Source organism: Nylanderia fulva, unplaced genomic scaffold (genome assembly GCF_048542155.1).
Source record: "Nylanderia fulva isolate GAGA-0341 unplaced genomic scaffold, ASM4854215v1 Scaffold9, whole genome shotgun sequence".
NCBI lineage: Eukaryota > Metazoa > Arthropoda > Insecta > Hymenoptera > Formicidae > Nylanderia > Nylanderia fulva.
In genome coordinates this window covers 5,342,531-5,364,180 of record NW_028191026.1, presented here as the reverse complement: position 1 = coordinate 5,364,180, position 21,650 = coordinate 5,342,531, and the positions used below count along the sequence as shown (strand labels likewise).

At 38.1% G+C, this 21,650-nt stretch overlaps 1 protein-coding gene across 6 annotated transcripts in view; it reads left to right on the top strand.

The window, feature by feature from the left end:
- The window catches only part of Eif4g (eukaryotic translation initiation factor 4 gamma), a 47,177-nt gene that overhangs the window by 10,845 nt on the left and 14,682 nt on the right, over positions 1-21,650 (top strand). For 2 of the 6 annotated variants that reach the window (XM_085489678.1, XM_085489680.1), the window contains exons 2-7: positions 16,464-16,816; positions 16,894-17,148; positions 17,495-17,633; positions 17,724-17,906; positions 18,144-18,367; positions 19,374-20,361. In XM_085489678.1, the coding sequence (XP_085345804.1) occupies positions 16,464-16,816; positions 16,894-17,148; positions 17,495-17,633; positions 17,724-17,906; positions 18,144-18,367; positions 19,374-20,361 (2,142 nt within the window). Of the gene's footprint in view, positions 1-8,440; positions 8,829-10,077; positions 10,693-16,463; positions 16,817-16,893; positions 17,149-17,494; positions 17,634-17,723; positions 17,907-18,143; positions 18,368-19,373; positions 20,362-21,650 lie in introns of those variants that run through there. The other 4 variants (XM_085489677.1, XM_085489676.1, XM_085489679.1 and 1 more) reach the window with 4 other exon arrangements.

Sequence of the window (21,650 nt, the reverse complement as noted above, 5' to 3'; positions counted from 1 at the left end):
AAAAAACAGACCTAAGATGAACCCTTGAACTGGTGCAGCAAGTTCAGTTAAATGAACTCTTGAACCGACGCTGCAAGTTCAACTGAACACCCCAAAGATGAACAGTTCTAAGATGAACTCTGAACTGGTGCAGCAAGTTCAACAGAAAAAACAGACCTAAGATGAACCCTTGAACTGGTGCAGCAAGTTCAGTTAAATGAACAATCCTAAAATGAACTCTTGAACCGACGCCGCAAGTTCAACTGAACACCCCAAAGATGAACAGTTCTAAGATGAACTCTGAACTGGTGCAGCAAGTTCAACAGAAAAAAACAGACCTAAGATGAACTCTTGAACTGGTGCAGCAAGTTCAATTAAATGAACAGTTTTAAGATGAACTCTTGAACTGATGCAGCAAGTTCAACAAAAAAACAGTTTTAAGATGAACCCTTGAACTGGTGCAGTTCAACTGAAAAGGATAGACCTAAGATGAACGTACTCGGTTTTCTAGTGCGAGAAAAGTCGAGGAAAGGAAGAAGACGCCTTCTCGTAACATATGTTATCGCGAGATGACGACGACGCGGTCGTTGCTCGGTCGTTTACGATCAGGGATTCTGTCGCGTAGGTGCGTATAGGGTTGGGGAACGTCCGGGGTCGTTTGAGGGTTAAGACGCGGCGGCGTGGCGTTATTATAACGCAGGATAGCGCGATGAGGGAGGCGACGAACGTCCGCAACGAGGCGAGGGTGGTAGGTCGTTGCCTCCCCGAAGGGGTGAAGGAGGAAGAGGAACGAGGGGGAGGGAGGGAGAAGGCCGGTAAATATCGACCCTTCTCTCCTTCGCGTAGACTCTCCGTCTCCCACATCCAGACATTTGTCGGTGCGTAAAACCCTCCTTCTGGATTGGTCTTCCTCTTTCTCCTTCAGCCACTCTCTCTCTCTCTCTCTCTCTCTCTCTCTCTCTCTCTCTCTCTCTCTTCAGCTTTTCACGGGCTGCTGCTAACCTACCGAACACCCACGTGAAGTGCGAGAGAGACATTGAGAGTTCACACATTACTGCTCGACACCCCACGAGGTTTCCATGCTACCTTTCCAAGGTCAACGGCTCGACGGCTCAAAGACCTCTGAAAAAAAAAGTTTATTTTTTTTTTGGGGGGGGGGGGTTGTGTCAAAGATCGCGCGCCTCTCTTTCCAGGCAATTTCGCGAGAGCAAAGTATAGATTTTTTTTTTAAATTTCGATGATCCGATTTAGATAAGAATCTTCTCGCCTCTTCTTAATTAGACAAAATCTGTATCGTTTGCACAATCGTCGGATCTCGGAGATGTATTTCTCGGTATATGACTCATTGTCGGTAGGCTTCTCTATATGTTTTCGTTGAGGACTTTGAACCTCTTCTCGTCTGGCTGGGAAGCTTCGGGTCGAGACAACCGAAGGTTACGAATCTGTCTCGTCTCGACTCCCCTTTTCTTCTTTATCCTATCCTTTGGTTATCCTCATCTGCTCCGAAATTTTATGCGAAATCACGAGCCTGCAAAAATTCAGGGAGAATTAGGTCGACGATTTTTGAAAAACGAGCGATTAGACACGGATTTAGTCTTTTCTGATCTTTTTTTTTATACCTGTCTAACCTTTTTCCCAGTTCTATACCTAATCCTTATTTTTTTACTGCTCATTGTTCAAAATATCTGCGACGATTAAACCGTTTTTAAATTTTTATCCGCTTCTTTCCATTATCTGGAAAAGAAAGATTTGTTACTCAGACACATCTAATAACTGTAATATTTGTTGTAGACATTTTTTTAGACATGAAAGTTCGAAAAGCGACAGTTTATATATATATATATATTTATAAATTGAAAAGAGGCTCCGATGTATAAATCAGGTATGAAAAGGGCTAATAAGAACCAAGCTTGTTTTTAAATTCTCTTAATTATTTCGCGCACAATAATTAGAGCCTAGTCTGGCTCTTATTTTAATCCTTTGCATACTTGATTAAATTTTCACAGAGAGAATTTTCTCTTAGAATTTACTCTGAAAATCGTTCAGCATCGTTCAAATTTACCCTGGTAATCGTGGGACAACATATAGTATTGGACGAATTTTACAAAAGTTTTTCTGATTAATATTTACCACAATAAGATATAAAATACGTTTAATTAATTTTGCTAACATGTACATAATAAAATTTACTATGTATATATTAATATTTTTTATTGCGGTATAAAAATATTAATCAGAGAAACTTTAAAAAATTCTTCTATTGTCCTACAATTTTCCATGATTTTCTGTTTCTCTCCAATGTCTATAAAATAATATTTATTTTCATAAACATCTAATAACGTGGTTGTAAAAATATAACTGTAATATTTGTCAAAGACATCTTCAGGATCACTAGACCTTTAAATTCAAAAAGCAACTAGTTCTTATAATTATAATAATAAATTAAAAAGAGAGGCTCCGATGTATAAAAAAGGACTAATAAGAGCCAGGCGCAACAAGCTTGTCTTTAAAAATTCTCCTCTTAATTATTTCGTGCAAAATAATTAGAGCCCACAAGCCTGGTTCTCATTTTATCCTCTCGCATACTTGATTTAAAAAAGAAGCTGAAGATACGAAAATCGCTTTCGGATATCGTTGCTGCGAATACAGTCCAGTAAAATTTGACTGTGACTTCATAAAAATTCGGAACAAGAATTGTGGAGACTTTTATTTCGACTTTTAGTTCTAATGAAATCCTGAAAAGCACCCTTAATTTCATCGAGGGCGTTTTTTCACGGGGGAAATTTTAGTTTTTTACCATTATCTCGAAAACTATCAATTTTTCGAGAAAAAGAGTTATTATTAAAATTGTAGCTCATAAAATTCTCTACAAAAAAGGTCATTATACTTTTTTTCGTGGAATTAACCGTTTCGAAGATATAGAGCGAAAAAAATGCGCCCAGTACTCTCCTCTCGCGGTGATGTGGAAAGGAGTACGTATTTTTTTACGAACTACAGATATTACAACTCTATCGTTTTACTCAAAAACGATTAGTTGTATGAAAAAAAGTATAAGGACCTTTTTTGTAGAGAATTTTATGAGCTACAATTTTGGTAATAACTATTTTTCTCGAAAAATTAATAATTTTCGAGATAATGGCAAAAAACTAAAATTTCCTTCCCATGAAAAAAACGCCCTCGATGAAATTAAGGGTGCTTTTCAGGATTTCATTAGAACATCGAAATAAAAGTCTCTCCACAAAAATTCTCGTTCCTAATTTTTATGAAGTTTTGCCCTTTTCAAGTCTAATTTTATTGGATTGATATAATTGAATGACGAGGATTCGCGTCGTGACAAACGTCATCCGAGATGATCGGATGGATGCGACGGCTCTCTTTTTTTTTTTTTCTTCCTCCCCCGTGAGATGTAGGTCACGCGCGGGTCATGCGATATATACATCCCCCATCTCTCGCACCTATCCTAGAGGCGGTGAAAATCTAGGCTGTGGGCAGCGCCGGGGTGCATATAGAGGTATCGATCGGTTCACGACGGTGCTGCAGCTTGGCCTGGTGCACTGGCGAAACTGGGTTATCACCTAACCTACGCGGCGAATTCGCGAATCCGCTCCCCTTCATCTCGGTCTACCCCCCCCCCCACCCCCTCCCCCTCCCCCTCTGATGTTGCACCCACCCTCTCTCTGGTCCGCCACCTTCTGCACGCGCCCTTTGATGCTCCACCGCCCACCTGCGGTGCATCTGCGATGCACTTGTGCATCTTCGCGAAATCTTCGTGTACCTTCTTATACTTGCACTTTCTTGTTGCCGCCCCGAGAATCGTCCTTAATTTCCCGCTGCCCCTTTTTTTTTTCACCGACACATTACGCAGAAAATTTGTGGTCTTTTCGTTTGTTAAAACGATCCCCGTTAAAATTGTTGTGTTCAGTATTTAACACATTTATTTATGTTAATTGCTGTTGTATTATATAATAGATAAATTTTAAATTGTACCATTTTATAATTATAGATTTAATTATGCTAAAAATGAAAATTTATATAATATGTATGTGAATTTGTGGTTTAATTAAAAATATTTATAATTAAAAGTCGTGTTAATTGAACTTAAATGGTAAATTATTACAATGTGCATCTATTTTTAATTTCACTATATAAATATGTTCTGTTTTATTAGCGACAAGATTTATTTGTTAAAATTTACAGAAAAAAGTTGAGTTTTTATTTTATAAATGAGGGTGATAAAATCTAAAATTAACATATTTTAGTTAATGTTTGCATTGAAACTTTATGTTAATTTTACACAAAATTTATTTTAAATTACTTGAAGTTTTGCATTTATTTTGTGTTTGTATTTAACAAATCCATATTAAAAATTAACAGAAAAATTTCTGTGGACCGTTTGGAACATGTGACATTTGTCAAATTTAACACAAATTTTTCAACTGTGTATACGATGCATTATAATTGCGAGATAGCGGTGATTTCTTTCGTAACTTATCGGGGAAAAAATTGCATAATAAAATGCAATTTTTTTCAATATATACGACTATCTCTCTTTAAAATATGGAATCTTTCTCTTGAATTTCTTTGGTTTAAAAGTTTGCTGATATTTTCAAAAATAATGATTTATGGATTCAGAAAAGATATAATATTTTAATGCAGAATATTATAAAATATAAACGATATTTCTATTTCAATTTTAGTTGCGATTGTGATATTAAAAATTAAATATAAATCGATCGAAGTGTAAAGAGTGTCTTTTTTTTCCAATTATTGAAAAACATGTAAACTACGTGTTTAGAAAAGTGATAAAATATTTTAATAACGAATGATAAATATAAACGATATTTTTTTCAATTGTGATTGTGATATCGAAAATCAAACAATTTCTAAATCAAATATAAATAGATCGGACCGTTTCGATCGAAGTGTAAATAACATCATCTTTTTTTCTATATATTGAAAAACACGTAAACACACGTGTAGATGTACATTGTATATCTGTTAAATCAAAAGAAAATTCTTTTATTTACGAGAAAATCATTACAGTTTCTTTTCGGGGGGTAGAGAAAAAAATGTGATAATTTCTAGAGAGAAAATAACTCTGTCAGATAAAGTAAATTGCTTTTGTGAAATGAAATGACTTTTAGATTGTTTAAGGAAGGTAAGGAAAAAAAATCGTCAACATTATGTGTGTGATCGATCGATATTTATAATTTTACTGTCAAGAACAATATATAGAAATTATTTCACTTTTTATTATTCTTACCAATTCTCATTTTTGTTTATCTAAGAATTTATTGTTAGCAAAGACATGTGTTCTCTCTGAAAAATGACTAGAAGTTATTTTCTAAGCCAATAATACATTATAGCGCATTATCACAAATCTTTACATCTTTTTACATTTCTATAGGTAAACTAAACAAAAAATGTTTTCGATTGGTATCCTTGAAATATCTTGCAAAAAATTGTTTATTTTTCCTCAACTTTTTTTTATTTAATTTGTCTATCTGTCGCATTTGCATATGTTAAAGAAATTTGCGAAGATAAACAGCATCGAATATTATTTTGGTTTCAGCTTTATGAAACGCCGACATGAACATTAGCGACAAAATTTTTTTTTTAATCCATATAAATTGCTTTTTTCGAAATAATAGAGCAATAAAAATGTGTCCTCTCTGTGTTTTTTACAAGATGAAAAACTAGATAAAAAAAACGAAAGCAATTTACATGGATTTAGAGAAAGAATTTTCACCCCTAATGTTTGACATTCCATAAAGAAGAGGTGAAAATAATATAGTCGATGGAGAGAGAAGAAGCTGATAAATAATTATATGTAAATGTGTATTTAAAAATAAGGGCTTTGAAATGATAAAATATTACTTGAATAAATATTACAGTTTTCTCTCAGTATTAAATAAACAAATGTCTGTGCGACATAAAAGGAGAAGAAACATTCTTTTAAGTATTTTATTTCAACGCGATGTTTAGTTCGGCAAATACAAATAAATTGTATAAAATGTGTCGAGATGAATGAAAAACAAATTAATTATGGAGACATAATGAAGAAAAAATGTTTCTAGATATTTCATAAAATGAATGTTTATTGTAATTTTTGCAAGAGGCATTTATAATTAGAAAATTAATTAACAAGTTGCGCAGTGTGTTATATTAATAATTATATTATTGCTGTTTATAGTATTTAATATTTAATATAAATTCATTAAAAAAATATATGAGCTGCACATTGCGTATATTTCGAAAAAGATAAATTTGATTTCGTTTTTTCGAACGAATATTTCTCGATAAAGAATACATTACTTATATTATGATATGAATAATATGAATATTATTATGAAAATTTATGATAATATTACATACTATGTAAGATTTATTAATCTGTCGAATGAAACGAGGAAAAATAATAGATAATATTTTTCAATATAATATACATACATAAATATGCATCATTAGTCTTATCAGGAATTTTTTCAAACTGTACACATTGATAATTTTATCAACAATTAAGAGGAAAAATATTTCCAACACATTTACTTTATTCAATTAATTACTCTCTTCAAATTGATGTGTTTTACATAATTTGACATGTAGAGAGAAAATTTATGGAAGAAAAAAAAATACATCGAATACACAGAGAGAATTTTTTTTTTAGAGAATTTACCCTGAAAATCAAAGGAAAACATTTTATAAGAATTTCTCTGATTATAATTTTTTTACCACAATAAAAAATATTAATAAAATTCTTATAGGATATAAGAAAAATTATTAAATTACTAAATATTTATTTCAATACTGCTTACTAAATAATTTATTTGAAACAAATATTTTTTACATCAAATCATTAGTTTCAAATAAATCATTTATTAGGCAGTATCGCACAGTTGTTAAATTTAACAGATATCACATGTCAAATGGTCCACAGAAATTGTGTAATGTAATATAATATGTTAAATGGTTACACGAAACTGTGTTAATATTTTAACATAAAATAAATGCAAAACTTCAAGTAATTTAAAATAAATTTTGTGTAAAATTCACAGAGTTTTAATATAAAAAAATAACTAAAAATATGTTAGTTTTAGATTTTATCATCCCAATGAACATTAAACATTTTTTTCTGTAAATTTTAACAGATAAATCTTGTAATCAAACAAAACATATTTATTGTGTCAAGTTAAAAATAGATGAACATACATTTTATTTCAATTGTTTAAATAATTTAACAATGAAGTTCAATTAATACAACAGCAATATTAACTATCAGGATTGGGTAAGAACTAGTTAATTAGTTAAAAGTTTTAAAAAAGTTAAAAAGTTAATAACTTTTAACTTAGCTTAGTTAATTTTAAATGTATTAATTTTTAACTTTAACTAGTTATTTTTGACCTTAAACTTATTAACTTTTTTCCTAAGTTAATATTTTATCTCTGAATATCATTATTGTTTTTTTATAAGTTATAAACGTATTATTTTAAAATTAAAGTATTAATCATTTTTATGTTCATTTGTCATCAATTGTAATTATAAAAAATATATTTCTACATAAAAACCAAAGTTTCTTTGTTATTTGTTATTATATATTTTAAAAGAATTAACAAACAAAATTCTAATTTAAAATAAATAATATTTTTAAAAATTAACTTTTGATTTACCTTCGCAATTAATTTAATCTTAACCTAATTTTAACGGAGTTAATTTTTTGTTCATAAAACTTAACTAAATTAATTTTATAAACAACTAACTTTAACTTAACTTAATTTTAAAAAATCATTAATTTACCCAATCCTGTTAAATGTTGAACACAAATTTTCCTAACGCGTGAAATAAATATTTACTCGAATATTGAATAAACTTCTTTTTCAGTGCACAGATTACCAAGGATTTTTAGGGTAAAAGTTTCAAAAGAAAATTCTCCTCTCGTTTATTTCTAAGTTAAATTTTTTTTTATCTCTGAATACCATTATTGTTTTTTTTATAAGCGTATTATTTTAAAATTAAAGTATTATTAATTTTTATGTTCATCTGTCATCAATTTTAATTTTTCCTCTCTTACAATTAGAGAATTTACCCTGAAAATCATAGAAAAAAATTTCTCTGATTATTATTTTTTTCCCACGCAATAAAATATATTAATAATCTCTAAAATATATTCAATTAGTTTTCTCTACATAATAAAATTCGTTATTTCTTATTTATCTCTTCTAAATAAAATCGATGATTTCTAATGTATGAATAAATATCGAATCTCACAAAATTCTTGTACACGATATAAGAAAAAGTAAGATGGCAGAGACCGCATTGAAACGCGCTAAAACCACATCCACATCTTGGCGCAGTCTAACAAATTCGGGGCGGGGTGCCCGAAAATCCGCCCTACGTCCCTGACGCATTATTGGTCGCAGATGGCGCTGCGCTCGGGCAGGCGATTCGTAGGTGTCCGTGCGGGTAGGACGTATCAGTCCAACGTAGCGTCCCTTAAATAAGGGTACGCTCTCGTCGGCGGTGTCAGTTCTTGGAGTCGTGAGTCCCAGCGTTGTTCGTCGTACGTCGAACCTAACCCCCGAGGACGGAGCGGACCACCCCCCATCTCCGGGAGAGACCCCCAGCTTGATGCTGCGCGTCGTTCCCGACGACGCCGACGACGCTCGAGACATCGTGATATACCCGTCACGGTTGTGCGTCGCAGGGTACAGCGTTGAGCCGCGCTCGAGTGCTGTGTGCGTGCGTGTCTGTGTGCGTGCGTCGTAGAAACACACACATATACATATGTATGCGCGCGCGCCCCCTTCTTCGACGATTGCGACAGCCAGGGCGCCCCTTCGACGCTATCATCGGTAAATCTCGATTTTCTTTTTCCCTTTTTTTTTTTTCGTCTCTCTCTTTCTCCCCCTCGGGTGCACGCACCTCTCTCTCTCTCTCCCTCCCTCGCGCGCGCGAGGGAGACTCGGCGGCTCGCGCGCTTCGGCAATTTCCGGCGCGCGCCCGAGCGCGCCCGAACTGGCGCGCGCGCGCGCGCGCGCGCGAGACAACAGTAGCTTCTCTCTCGGCGGAGAGGCGAGGCGGAGCAAGAAGAACGCGGAGGGAACGGAAAAAAAGGATTGTTGCCATTATACACGCGCGCGCTCTCCTCGTGCGGGTTGCCTCTCCTCGTGACGTTGGTACGCGTAAGTTAGTGTCCCCGGGACATCCCCGTCGCCGAAGATCGGCGACAGGAACGCGAGCGAGAGTTTTCCGCCCGCGAGAGAGGAGTGGGAGAGACGACGCCGGTCGAGCCTTAAATATCGATTTTGGACGAGAGACGCGAGAGCGAGTGAGAGAGACAGCTCCGCCACCTATGCCAAGTGTACGAGCCAGGACGACGGCGACGCGGAGCTTTTGACAGTCGTCGTCGTCGTCGTCGACGGGTCCGTCTCCTCGAGCGACGAGCACCGAACCCCGTCGTCCATCTTTCTTCTCTCTCCTCCGTTGATCGACGCGAAGTGATTTCTTCTTTTTTTTTTTTTTTTTTTTTTTTAACGGTGGTGTGCACCCTCCTTCTCTTCTCGTCGCCGAGAAACAAAAGAAAAGTCATCACACGATCGCGACCGACCACGTGTGTGCGTGTGTTTGCTAGGGATACACACGTATGTATTTTTTTTTTCGGAACTTTTCGAGTCGGCCCTCCTCTTCTCTCTTCTGGATCGATCTTGAACGGGCGCGCTTATTAATGCCGTGCGAGAGGAAGCGCGCGACGAGAGTCATCGTTCACCGAGGAAGGCGGAAATTCAGGTCCGTCGACCGAATGGACGAATAGAGAGAGAGAGAAAGAGAGACGATGTCACCACGATGGCGCGCCATTGCCGATTGTTAAGTTGACGGATCGCGAGCCGCGTTGGTTAAGTAGCGCCTCTCCAACTTCTGCTTTGTGGAGACACACTTGGATATAATAAATACCTCTAAAAGATAAATAATTGTCGAACGAAATAAAATCATAATAACACACACACCCAAGGAGAAAGAAAGAGCACACAAAAAAAAAAAATATGGTCGCGAGCTGCATGTTGTATCGTTACGTAAACACCCATCGTCGAATTTCGTCGACAGCGTCCTCCGACCAGCAGCAACACTAACCAGCGCTCGTCGTCGTCATCGTGGAGCGATCCCCGGGGGAGTCGCGTGCGACGAGGGTCTCGCTGCGCGCGGCCGAGAAGCAGCAGCACCACCACCACCATCATCCGCAGCAACACCATCAGCAGCAGCAGCAGCATCATCATCATCATCCGCAGCAACACCATCAGCAATTTAGGGGCAGCGGCAACGGGCTGCTCGAGCAGGGCAGGATGGTCTCGCGGTACGGCGTCTCGAAGGAGGGCACGGTGGGTGTCGCCGTGGGTACCTTAGGCCCGATGCACTGTCTGCTGCCGCACTGTGGCGGACCCCAACATCCGCACCTGGCCGCGGCCTCGCACCCAGGCCAGAACCCACAGCCGGGGGCCCACAATCATCATGTGCACCCGGGCCACCAGCCGCAGCCGCCGCCGTCGCCGTCGCCCCACCTCAACCAGCTGACCCATCCGCCCCAGCTCACGGTGAACATCAGCCACCTGAACCACCATCATCACCAGCACCAGCACCACCATCAGCAGCAGCAGCAGCAGCAACAGCCGCAGCAGCAGCAGCAATCGCAAATGCCGCCCCAATATCGAGTCACCGCGAATAGTAAGTAGTAGCTGAAGACCAAGAGGGAGAGTACGTTTGTTTCGTTTTCTTGCTCCGGAGGAGAGACCGTATAAGCGAGATTCTGCGATTTAGGGGAATCTTAGGTTCTATTGTTGTTTATTCGGTGTTTGTGCTGGTATCTAAAGAAAATTGATATAGGTGATCATCTAGATAACAACTTTGGCGACATATTGTATCTTTATATGGATAATGAAAATTTGTATTATTTATGTAGAATAATTCTCAGATAATTTTGGTTTAGAATCATAGCACATAGAGATATTTAAATAGTGGAACTTGAGCAGTATGCGATACAAATTTATATTCCTTTTGTAATTTACATTTTTGTTGTGTAACTGTGTTTCCGCGAGTAGTCTGAAACATTATTATCTAGATGAATCGCTATATAATTTTCCTTTATCTAGATATGTTTAAAACTAAATTATCTTTATCTTATCTAAGATGAATTTACATATCTCATCTTTATCTAGCTAATTTTGAAATTATTTAAGCACAATTGGTATTTATTTCTGTTAAGGAAGAGAGAAAGAGAGATTGTTATATCGGGTGGTGTCGAAGTGAGGATTTGTGTTATGAACGATATTATCTCGATTCTACATTGGTTAATAATCGAATTATTTAGCAAGAGGATAGTAGGCCGATAGCGAGACGAGAGTCGTTGGATATTCGCCAAACAGCTGACCAAATGTCAGGGAGAGAAAATTTTGTCGATCTTCAAGTTTACTCTGATCGTTCTTTATCGTTCATCTCCCATCTTTTCAAATCAAGCCGAATGCGCTTCTCCCCAAAGTTCAGTTCCCTCGAAAACTCTCTTATATATATATATATTTTGACATACAAAATCCATTACTGATTTTATTTCGATTAATAATTTGGCGCCAAAAATATCAAAAGCGATAAGCGTAAAAGGAAATTATTCTGAATATTCGCTCGACGATTTGAATCGAATTTTCTATCCCCTACACTGAAGAAAATTTGTTAACTTGACTAAACCTTTCAATATTATTTTGTTAATTGAACATACAAACATGTTAAATATTAAGTGCAATATAAAATTAAATATATTATTATATTTTAAATCTAACAAATTATTATATATTATAATATTTTATATATGTGTGCGCAAATTGTTATCTATTATATATTAAATTTAACAAAATGTAATGACTTAAATACTAATACATGTTCAATCAACAAAATAGCAATTTAGTTGAAAGGCTCAGTCAAGTTAACACATTTTTTTGCTGCAGTGTAAAGACTCGTTAAAATCGCTGTATGCAACAATTTTACTTGGTTTATGCGCGAACCGCGAAGAATTATGACTTTGATTGCGTTTTAAAATGTCGAATCGTGCACGCGTGAACCTCTGATAGCGCTTTGGATGATAACAACTTCACGGTACGAAAGAAACACCGTTTCTTTTTTCTTCGTAAACATTCCTAAAATTCATTGAAATGTACAGGCCAATTTTTTTTTCGCCGAAAAGAGTCCAATGACTTTGCTCCATCACATGGACACGCGAAAGATCCGGTGACCGATGATGGGAGAGAGCAGAGTTTATAATAATACCGCGTATATATATATATATATATATATATATATATATATACACATATGTGTGTGTGTGTCTGCTCTTTCTTGCCGCTCGTTTATTTATTATTCTCGACGGGCTTCTGCGGGCTCTCCTCGTCGTCGTCCGTCGTCGTCGTCGTCCTTGACTCGCGGCTTATGACCTGCGCTAACGTAATTTCGAGAGACCCGAGAAAGGCCTCTCTTCTTTCTCTCTCTCTCTCTCGTCGAGCGTTGAACCTTTTTATCGCCCGCGAACAACATCCGAACATCGCGGTATATATTTTTCGACTCGCGCAATCACGGAACGGAATGATGCGAGGCGCGTTATTTTCGAGCGGATGGTTAATCTGACCCGGTAACCCATCTGTCAGGAGTCGAAGCGTTTGTGTCTATTTGCGGACGCACGAGTTTGAACCGCGTCGTCGCGTCCTCTCTCTCTCTCTCCCTCTCTTTTCCGCGCAATATTCCGCCGTCATGTCAAAACGATGACGTATGTTCGTCGATCTTACGAGCTGTCAAATTTTGTGACGTCATAAGCAAGTCTTTTCATCAGGCGAGCAAATTTATGTTAAATTAGGGCGGCATGCATCTAAAATTATTATTTATCACGAATTTTAATTAGTTCCTGATCTTTCGCGTTAATTAAAATTTAAGGGGGGTTTATTTAATTTTTTTTTTATTTTTAAATTGAACAGTCGGATCGGGCGTTTTTTCCCCGATTCGCAGGTATCGATATATCGGGACGGCTCGCTATTTAGGTTAGTTCTTAGCGCCCCTGGACGGCGCTTTAGACAATTCACGATATAGGTCAATCGATAAAACGCTTTCCACCTTGTGCCGCGACGAAGGTACACGTTCGATCCTTTCCCGTTCCATCTCGTGTCTCGTCTTTTGTCTCGTCCGACGACGAGACGTTCGCTAAAATGGTTTCGCAATAAGCTCCCTCGAAACGTTATTATTTCCAAAACCGTATCAACGGCTCGTCGATATACGTGAAAACGAGAAAAAAAATCAATACACATTCATACCAATATACACACATTCCTCGGATTGTTGTTAGGAACCTTGGAACGGCCTTGAGTCTAAACTTCTGAAGAAAAAATATTCCGATATATTAATACAATTTATTTTTATATATATTTTCATTAATCTATTTTACATATTTAATATATATATATATATATGTATATTAATATTTTATATATGTAATATATATATATATATATTAATATATATATTAAATATATATAAAATAAGGAAAAAAATGAATACATATATTAATATATTTTTTCTAAATATAGCAAGAGGAAACCATCGATATGATTTTCGAATCGACGAGCTTCCGCTTGACTAATGAAAATCGCTCGTTATCGCGCCGAAGCGTCGTCACTTATCGCGCTCGTCATTATTACGTTCGTGATAGGGGGAAGACGAAAGAGCCTCGACAATGGACGGGGGATTAGTCCTGTTCACGAATCATTGAGAGAGCATTTGTACGGCGACTCTCCTTCGAGAAGATCCGAAGATGCTATCGATGCGCGTCCGCGCCACGTGGCTTCGCTCTCGCGCGGCGACCTAACCTAACCTAACCTCTCGCGCCTCGCATTTCAGTGCCGTAGCGTTTCCGTTTCAACGGAAGCGTTTTCGCTCAATGTCGCCCGGATCCCAAAGCCGAGCCGAGCGACTCGAGTTCGGAGAGGATCCGCGCGGCAGCAGGTAGAGAGAGAGAGAGCGAGAGAGTGAGAGAGAGTGGGTGGGGTGCAGCTGCATACGTCATTCACCGGAGATGACGTCAGAGCCCAGGCGCGGCTCTTCGCGGCGCTCTTTCCCTGGGCACCCTTTGCCGCTCTTTTTTTTCCTCGTAATCCGAGAGGTTGGAACAAGGTATATACTCCCGGGAAAAGCCTGGAATTTTTTTCTATCTTCAAAAATAATACTGGAATACTCGAATTTATTTTAAACTCGGGGAATTTTGTAAAAAACCGCACCTTTGATTTTATTTTTTAATGTACCTTTAAAGAATTATAAAATTTGTCAGGTTCATTAAAATATCTTTCATTCTAAAATATAACATTATATTATATTAACAAATATTTTATTCGTGTTAAAAAATTATGTATAACGAAGTAAACTTAATTTAAAATTGTATTCAAAATTTTTTAAAATACTTTAATTTTACTCGGAATTTTGAACGACAAAAGAGTACCTGGAAAATCATGGAATTTATTTATAAGAGTATACACCTCGAACAAAATTATTTTTCTTCTCGCTTGACATTTAATTCCCCGCACCCTCTCGCGGGGAGAAAAGTAAAAATATTTTCGAAACTCGAAGTGAATATGTAAATAACAAGAGTATCGATGAAAAATGTGAAGAATGCGAGGAGCGCACTTTTTTCGCCGAGGAAGGCGCGGGACGGTGTCGCTCCTGTCTCGAATCGATTCCCGCGCGCGCCGCCAGATGGCGCCACTGTTCCCCGGTCCCTGCCCACATGTGCAAAGATGGCCGTCCGCGAGGTCGGTCCGTCGTCGCGTTCGCTTACGTTGGAATCTCGCTGTCGGGCCAGCGTTTCATTCTCGTAACCGAGATCATCCTCGAGAATCGTTTTCCTGCAACTCCTTCGAAGGATAGACTCAACGAACGGATCCAGACCAGGTTCCCGGGGAAATAAAGACGGTGAGCAGTAGAGCGCGGACATGCTGGAAACGGTCCCATATTTTTCCTCTCTTCGAGCAGGAGCGAGAAACAGTCGCGCGTGATCTATCACCGGGTCCCTCCGTCCTGTCCATTCATCCGGTCTCCTCGACTTCCCCTCGCTTCCGTTTAACTTCCGAGGACGCGGCGAAGACGTTGACGAGGTATCTCGAATAACGGAATTCACGGCTGCGAATCCCGGAAGTATAAACGTGAATATCGGGGACGCGATAACGAAGTCTCGAAAACGTCGACGTGTCGCCTCGTAATTGACGTGTATAATTGGTTAGGAGATCGAGGATAACCGAGAGGGAACCTTATCGAGATTGGGAGGCGAGATATACGCGTTTCGGGAATACGTGCTGCTGCTGCGCCTAGATAACTTATCTATGTGCTGTGTAAGCTCGCGCGATTAGTGTCGTGTTCTGTGTTTCTTATACGGGTGCAGAAAGTTGGACTTTTCTTTCCTTCGCAAACAGCCTGACTTTGCTTTCTACCTCTCTGTCTTTAAGCAACAATTTAAAATCGTAGATCATTTATATTTTATTACTGCGTAGCTACTTATCTTTTTTTTTTTTTTGTACTTATTTTTATACTCATATAATTCATAATATATATTTCTACCTCTCTGTCTTTTTACGCAACAATTTAAAATCGTAGATTATTCATTTTAATATCTTATATTACTCAGTGCGTAGCTACTTATCTTTTTTTGTACTCATTTTTATACTTATATAATCCACAATAATTTTATAATATTAATCCATGATATATATATAATAATAAATCCACAATTATAATACTATATATCTAAACGAGTCTTATATATTTGGTTCAGATATAAATACAGCTCTGTAACTCTCCAATAAATTTGGGAAATATTTATGTTTTTATATTTTATATATGTGTCTGATTCTTATCAGAATAACCTAAGACACATAATGTTTAACGCAATATGCTTGTAGCAAGCTTAATCAATCTAAACATGGTACGATTCATTTCAATTTCCGGTGAATGCATTTTGTTAATGATTTTTGAATCACATTTCTGTTTAATAAGAGATAAGACTCAAATATTTGAAAAATTAATGTTAGAAAATAGGAATATATAAATCTTGTGTTATATTATCTTGTTTTATTTGCTCTACACATTTATTTACAACATCTCGCATTAATGTATCATGGTATATCTTGTATACCATATTAAGGATTAAAAGATACAATTGTTCATCATATAAAATTATAAAACATACATAAAGAAATAAATTACACATAGAAACTATATACAAATTTGTAGAGCACACACAGAGTTTTACATCGTAGCACTGACCTTGCGTATCTTTATTTTACGCCTATTTATTATGCTGTGAAAGAGTGTGAAACAATTTTGCATGACATTATAAGATAGCGAGAAATGGCGAATTGGACGGCTGACAATTGTTATACAGGACGACGTATTAAAACAAATTGTAAATCTCGTTTCAGGATCGGAGTTTCATGGAAATTACAGCGCCCAGCCAGGGGGCCAGGTGGGTGGAAGTGCTGCGAGTAATGTAGGAGTACCCACGGGCAGAGGGCCGCCGCCGCTGGGCGGGATACAGACGATAGGACAATCCGCAGCGGGTATACCGTCGGGAGGTCCAGCTGGTGGACAAGCACCCTCGCAAGCACCGACACCAGGGGTGCAGTCACAACCGCCGCAAGGTCCGGCGCCTACCACGACACCGCCTGTTCACACGCCGTCACCTCAGGAAATGGGAAAGCAAGCCCATTTGCAGACGCAACCGGCGTCTTTACAACAGGTTTACGTGCCGGCGCAGAACAGACCGACGTCTCAGGTATGCGTCGTGTTACCTGTACATAAATACTCCTGCGAAGGGAGAAAATGTTCTAACGACTTGTTCGTGCATTATAGGGCTATTATCAAACGGGTCCAAGGCCACAACAACCGCGTGGTATCAATCATAGAGGTGGCCAGAGCGCGAGCGGAACACCAGTAGTCGGGATGACAGGGGTAGGTGGTGGAGGACAACCGCCTGCGTTATACCCGCATCATGGTTTACCAGTGCAGCCCAGTGCGATGTATATAAGTCAGAGTCAAGTCCACGGGCTTCACACGGGACCACACCAACAGTCGGTGTATCCCATAAATAATCAAATACCGCTTCAGGTACCGCATATTGTGAAAATTTACCTATCTAATATATTATACAGTTGGGTGTAAAATAATAGCATCGGCTGAAAAAATGAAGGTAATTTGTATATTTCCTCCAATATCGAAAAGTGATTATTAAAGGATTTTCTGGTACTCGTCAGTTTGTTCGAAGATCACGAAAATTTAATCCTAGATATACAATTAAAACATGGTAGAGGAAACATACAAATTTCTCTCATTTTTTCAACCGGTGCTATTATTTTGTACATAATTGTACATCATTATTCGGTATCGTTATTTTTTCATGTATATGTACTTGTTAAGTATTAGAAATGTAACAGCTTCTCTGTTACATTTTCAGTTCTCTGGTCCACCTCATGCCCAAAGGCATCAGCCGCATCAAAACACCGCGTCGTTTTATCATCCGTCGTTTTCACCTCATCAGCTTATAACGCAACCTCCTATGTTCGGACATTATACGACCGCCCCGCAGCCTGGATGTAAGTTATATTTACGATTTACATTTCTCTCTCTCACGCGTTAAAGCGAGACAAATTCAATCATGTTTACATAAACGCGTTTTTCGACAGATTACTATGCGTCAAACGTGAATTTGAGGCCGAATACAAGTGCGGTCAGTGGTGGAGCGCAACATGTCGCAAATCCACTGGCCAGTGCTCAAGGTGCTCCAGTTGTACCACAAGGTACAATTCAGCAACCTACCCAACAAGCCCAGCCTCTGTCCACGATGGGTATACCTCTCACGCAACCCGGTACGTTGCTTTTAAATACAATATTTAATACAGATAAACTTTATTATTTATTTACTATTACTGATATTTTACTATTATATATCTTGTTTTGAATTGTAATTGTAGAATATTTTAAAATAGATATATCTTTTTATCATTTATATTATGTTAATTTTACGTTTTTACTTTGTGTTTATCTGATGAATCTAATTTTTTTTTTCTTTTTTTTTTTCCCGGGCAATGCTTTACATAATCCAGCTTGGGTCAATTCTTATATTAATTCTTTAGACGTGTACGCGGGCCATAATGGTGGTGCGACAAACGCCAACAGTGCCACTAGGTCTCGGAAACCTAGAGGACAGAACGCCATTTTGGACATAGTGAATCCATTAACGGGCAAAAATATAAGCGACGAGATTTATAAGGATAACGAAACTACGCAGAGTGGTGAATCCAGTAATCGTGAGACGCCACAACCACAGGTGAGTTACGTCGAAATGTATCGACAATTGACTAAGAGAGTTTAGCATACAATGAAGCCTGTGCTCTGTAAATAACTAATACGTGCAACGTAATATTGTACCTTATTCACGTACATTAGAAATTTAACTCTCATAGTCAATTGTTTATATTTGTATCTGTGTACCCACACGAGCCATGTCCTCTAGTGAATTGTTTGAAATTTTCATACTTGAATAGATGGAAACGATTAGATATTTTTCAAAGACATTTAAGGCTCCTGGGTTCTCGCAACGATCATGTTGGATTGTGACTTCAGAGGCAAGAAAGCACATGCTGAAAATTCTTAGATGCCATTTTTAAATAAAAACATTTCAATAAAACACTATTTCATATGGCACACTTTAACAATACTTCGAAAACTATCCTTTCTTTGATAGTCAATCAACAACTGTAAAATGATCATGATATCAGACTTTGTTATATGAAATGACTGCACATATGCAGAGACTAGATGGAGACTGGACTTATATTACAATCATTTTACAGCTATTGATTGATTATAAAGAGAAAAGGCTAGTTTTCGAAGTATTTGAAGAGTGTGCTAAAGTTATTTGAAATGCGAAATGGCATCTAAGAATTTTTAGCGTGTGTTTTCTCACCTCTGACGTCACAATTGTAACATAGTCGGCAAGAGCCCAGGAGCCTCAACATGTCTATATATGTACGACAGAATTCTTTTTCATATTGATGTCGGTTTTTAATCTCGATATCGATGAAAAGCATTTTTTTTTCTTTTTTTATTTCCCCTCATTTACTCGATATACATATCTAACGAGGATCTTATGGCTGTAGGGTGACAGATGTATAAAGTCTTGATCATTTGTTTCGTTCATCCAAGTGCTTTTAGTTTTGATTTCTCTCGCTCTATGATTTGAGTTTGGAAGCCAGTTTTTAGTTGTCAAGCGTAATGTCTGAATGAATAGCGACGTGTCACCGTCTATCACGCAGATTTGGTGATTGTTACAGAATAATGGTGCGGAGGTGATAGCCGATTTCGCGGCTCGCGTCGCGAAAGCCGCGACCGAGGAATCGGACTCGGTATCGACGAGCGCGCCCGAAACGGCGCCCACGACTCAAACGACCGCGCACGCGTCACTAGCAACGAATGCACACAATTCGGCTAGTGACGTCAGTAATAGTCAATGTAACACCGGTCCTCCGTCTCTGTCCACGCAAGCCGGCGCTGGCGCCGGCAAACCCGTATCTACGATAGGTAGTCAATTGTTAGGTACTTGTAGTAATGCGGGACAGATAGAACCTAACAGCACGGCAAAGACGACGGATCCGAAGGCGTTGCAACTCCCCGCGAAGGAGTTCCAGCCTAGGAGCGAAGCGGCGAAGAGCGTGACGATCGAGGAGTCGTCATCGCCCGTCGTTCCACCGATGATCACCGTCGCGAATAAAGATCCTGTTTCCGTGCAGCTTACTTCCGCGCCGACCGCTAGCACCGAAACAGCGACCGCGACCGCCGAGACCGTCGAACCCGTCGTCGAGACCGTCGGAGTCGCCGTGACGACCGCCGGAGCTGGCATTGGACCTGAGTCTACCACGAAGAGCCTCAGCGTATCCGCGTCCAATGCGATACAGACGTCGATCGCTCCGTATTGGAGCAACATCACCCCGACCCAGGAACTCCCGAAACCGTCCGCCACTGCCTCGAGTGCTAATCTCGTTCCTACCAGGGAGCCGTTCCCTAATCTATCCAAGGCCACGTCAAACTCGCCGCCTAGGAGGAAACTTAACGCCACCGAGCTGCCTTCGAATACCAAAGAGTCAAAGGAGAGGAAGACCAGGGAGAAGAGCCTCGGCTCTCGCGGTACCACTCCTACGCCCGTTCACAACCAGGCAGCGGATCATCACCATCATCACCAGAAGCCGAACGGCGACGCGGTTGGTGACAAAACCGAAACGGAGGCGCACCCTAGAAATGAGATACAGCAGAAACCCGCGGACGGTGAGTATTTTTTGCTAATACTTTATTATCTTCAATCATGAACGTCCGCAGGGGAATGAATAAACACTGGGATTTATTTGCAATTTTATTTAATAGAAAAATATTGAAATAAAATAATTAAAAAATTGAATTTAAAAAAATAAAAAAGGATAAATAATAGAAAAATAGAAGAGAAAATTAATAACAAGAAACAACTCTGGAAAAAAATCCTGCGGACGTCCATGTTTCCAGTAGAAGAGCCGGATGTTTCGAGTCGTTCGAGATTGATAATTATTAATTTAAATAAATGATTCGTGTCATTCCAGTGGAACTGAATATTTGAGCGATCATTTTATATTAAAAAAAAAAAAATGGTACGCGAGAATTTTAAAAAATCTCGAGATGCAGCGAAATTAATCATCTGGCATCTTTTAATTGTCGACTCGAAAATTTTCCGGAGAGGAAAGAGATGAAGGATGAAAGAAAGCGTGAATATACATATGTTCGGGTTACGCCCATGCGGCGAGTGTGCAGCCTTGAACGAGTTTTACTCAAGGATACATCCTCCTCTCTCTTTCCTCTCGTCTCTTTTGCTCTCGCGACCGGAAATTCACTCGGGTCGCGGCATTATCGATCAACATCGAGTAAACATATGGTTTGGTTTGCTGCAAATATTATTCATTAATAGAGAAAATGAATGTCATCATCCCTCTCTTTCTCTAAGAGACCTCTCGAGATCGTTTGAACTTTGCGCGTTCGCGATAAACCCAAGTCTCTCTTTCTCTTTCTCTCTTAGATAAGCGCGATTTTCACGTAAATGTGTTTGTCCGAACAAACGATTTCCCCTCCTTATTCGATCGATTAATATTAAATTGATATTAAATCGTGGAATCGATTTTAATAATCAGTCATCGGAGGAGCGAATTTTTAATTGTCATTCGGACGTTTTCTAATGATAGCAGTAGAATTTTATTTAATGTTATCGTATACAAATTTACAATAGAATGAGTAATGTTAGTATTTATTATTTTACTTTTTAATTAATTGTAAATTACTTTTCAAATTAATTTCAATTATTATCAATTTAATATCAACAGTGATTAATTATTATCAACAGTAGGATAATTATAATACGTGCGAGTTATTATTATAATTCGTATTTAACGATTATAATAATAATACACAATTAGTATTAATTACTTTACTTTAAAAATAAAATGTGTGATTGATTTGAAAAGTAAATTAAAAATAATCAAAAAAGTAAAATAATGAACACTGACATTACTCATCCTATTGTAAATTTGTATACG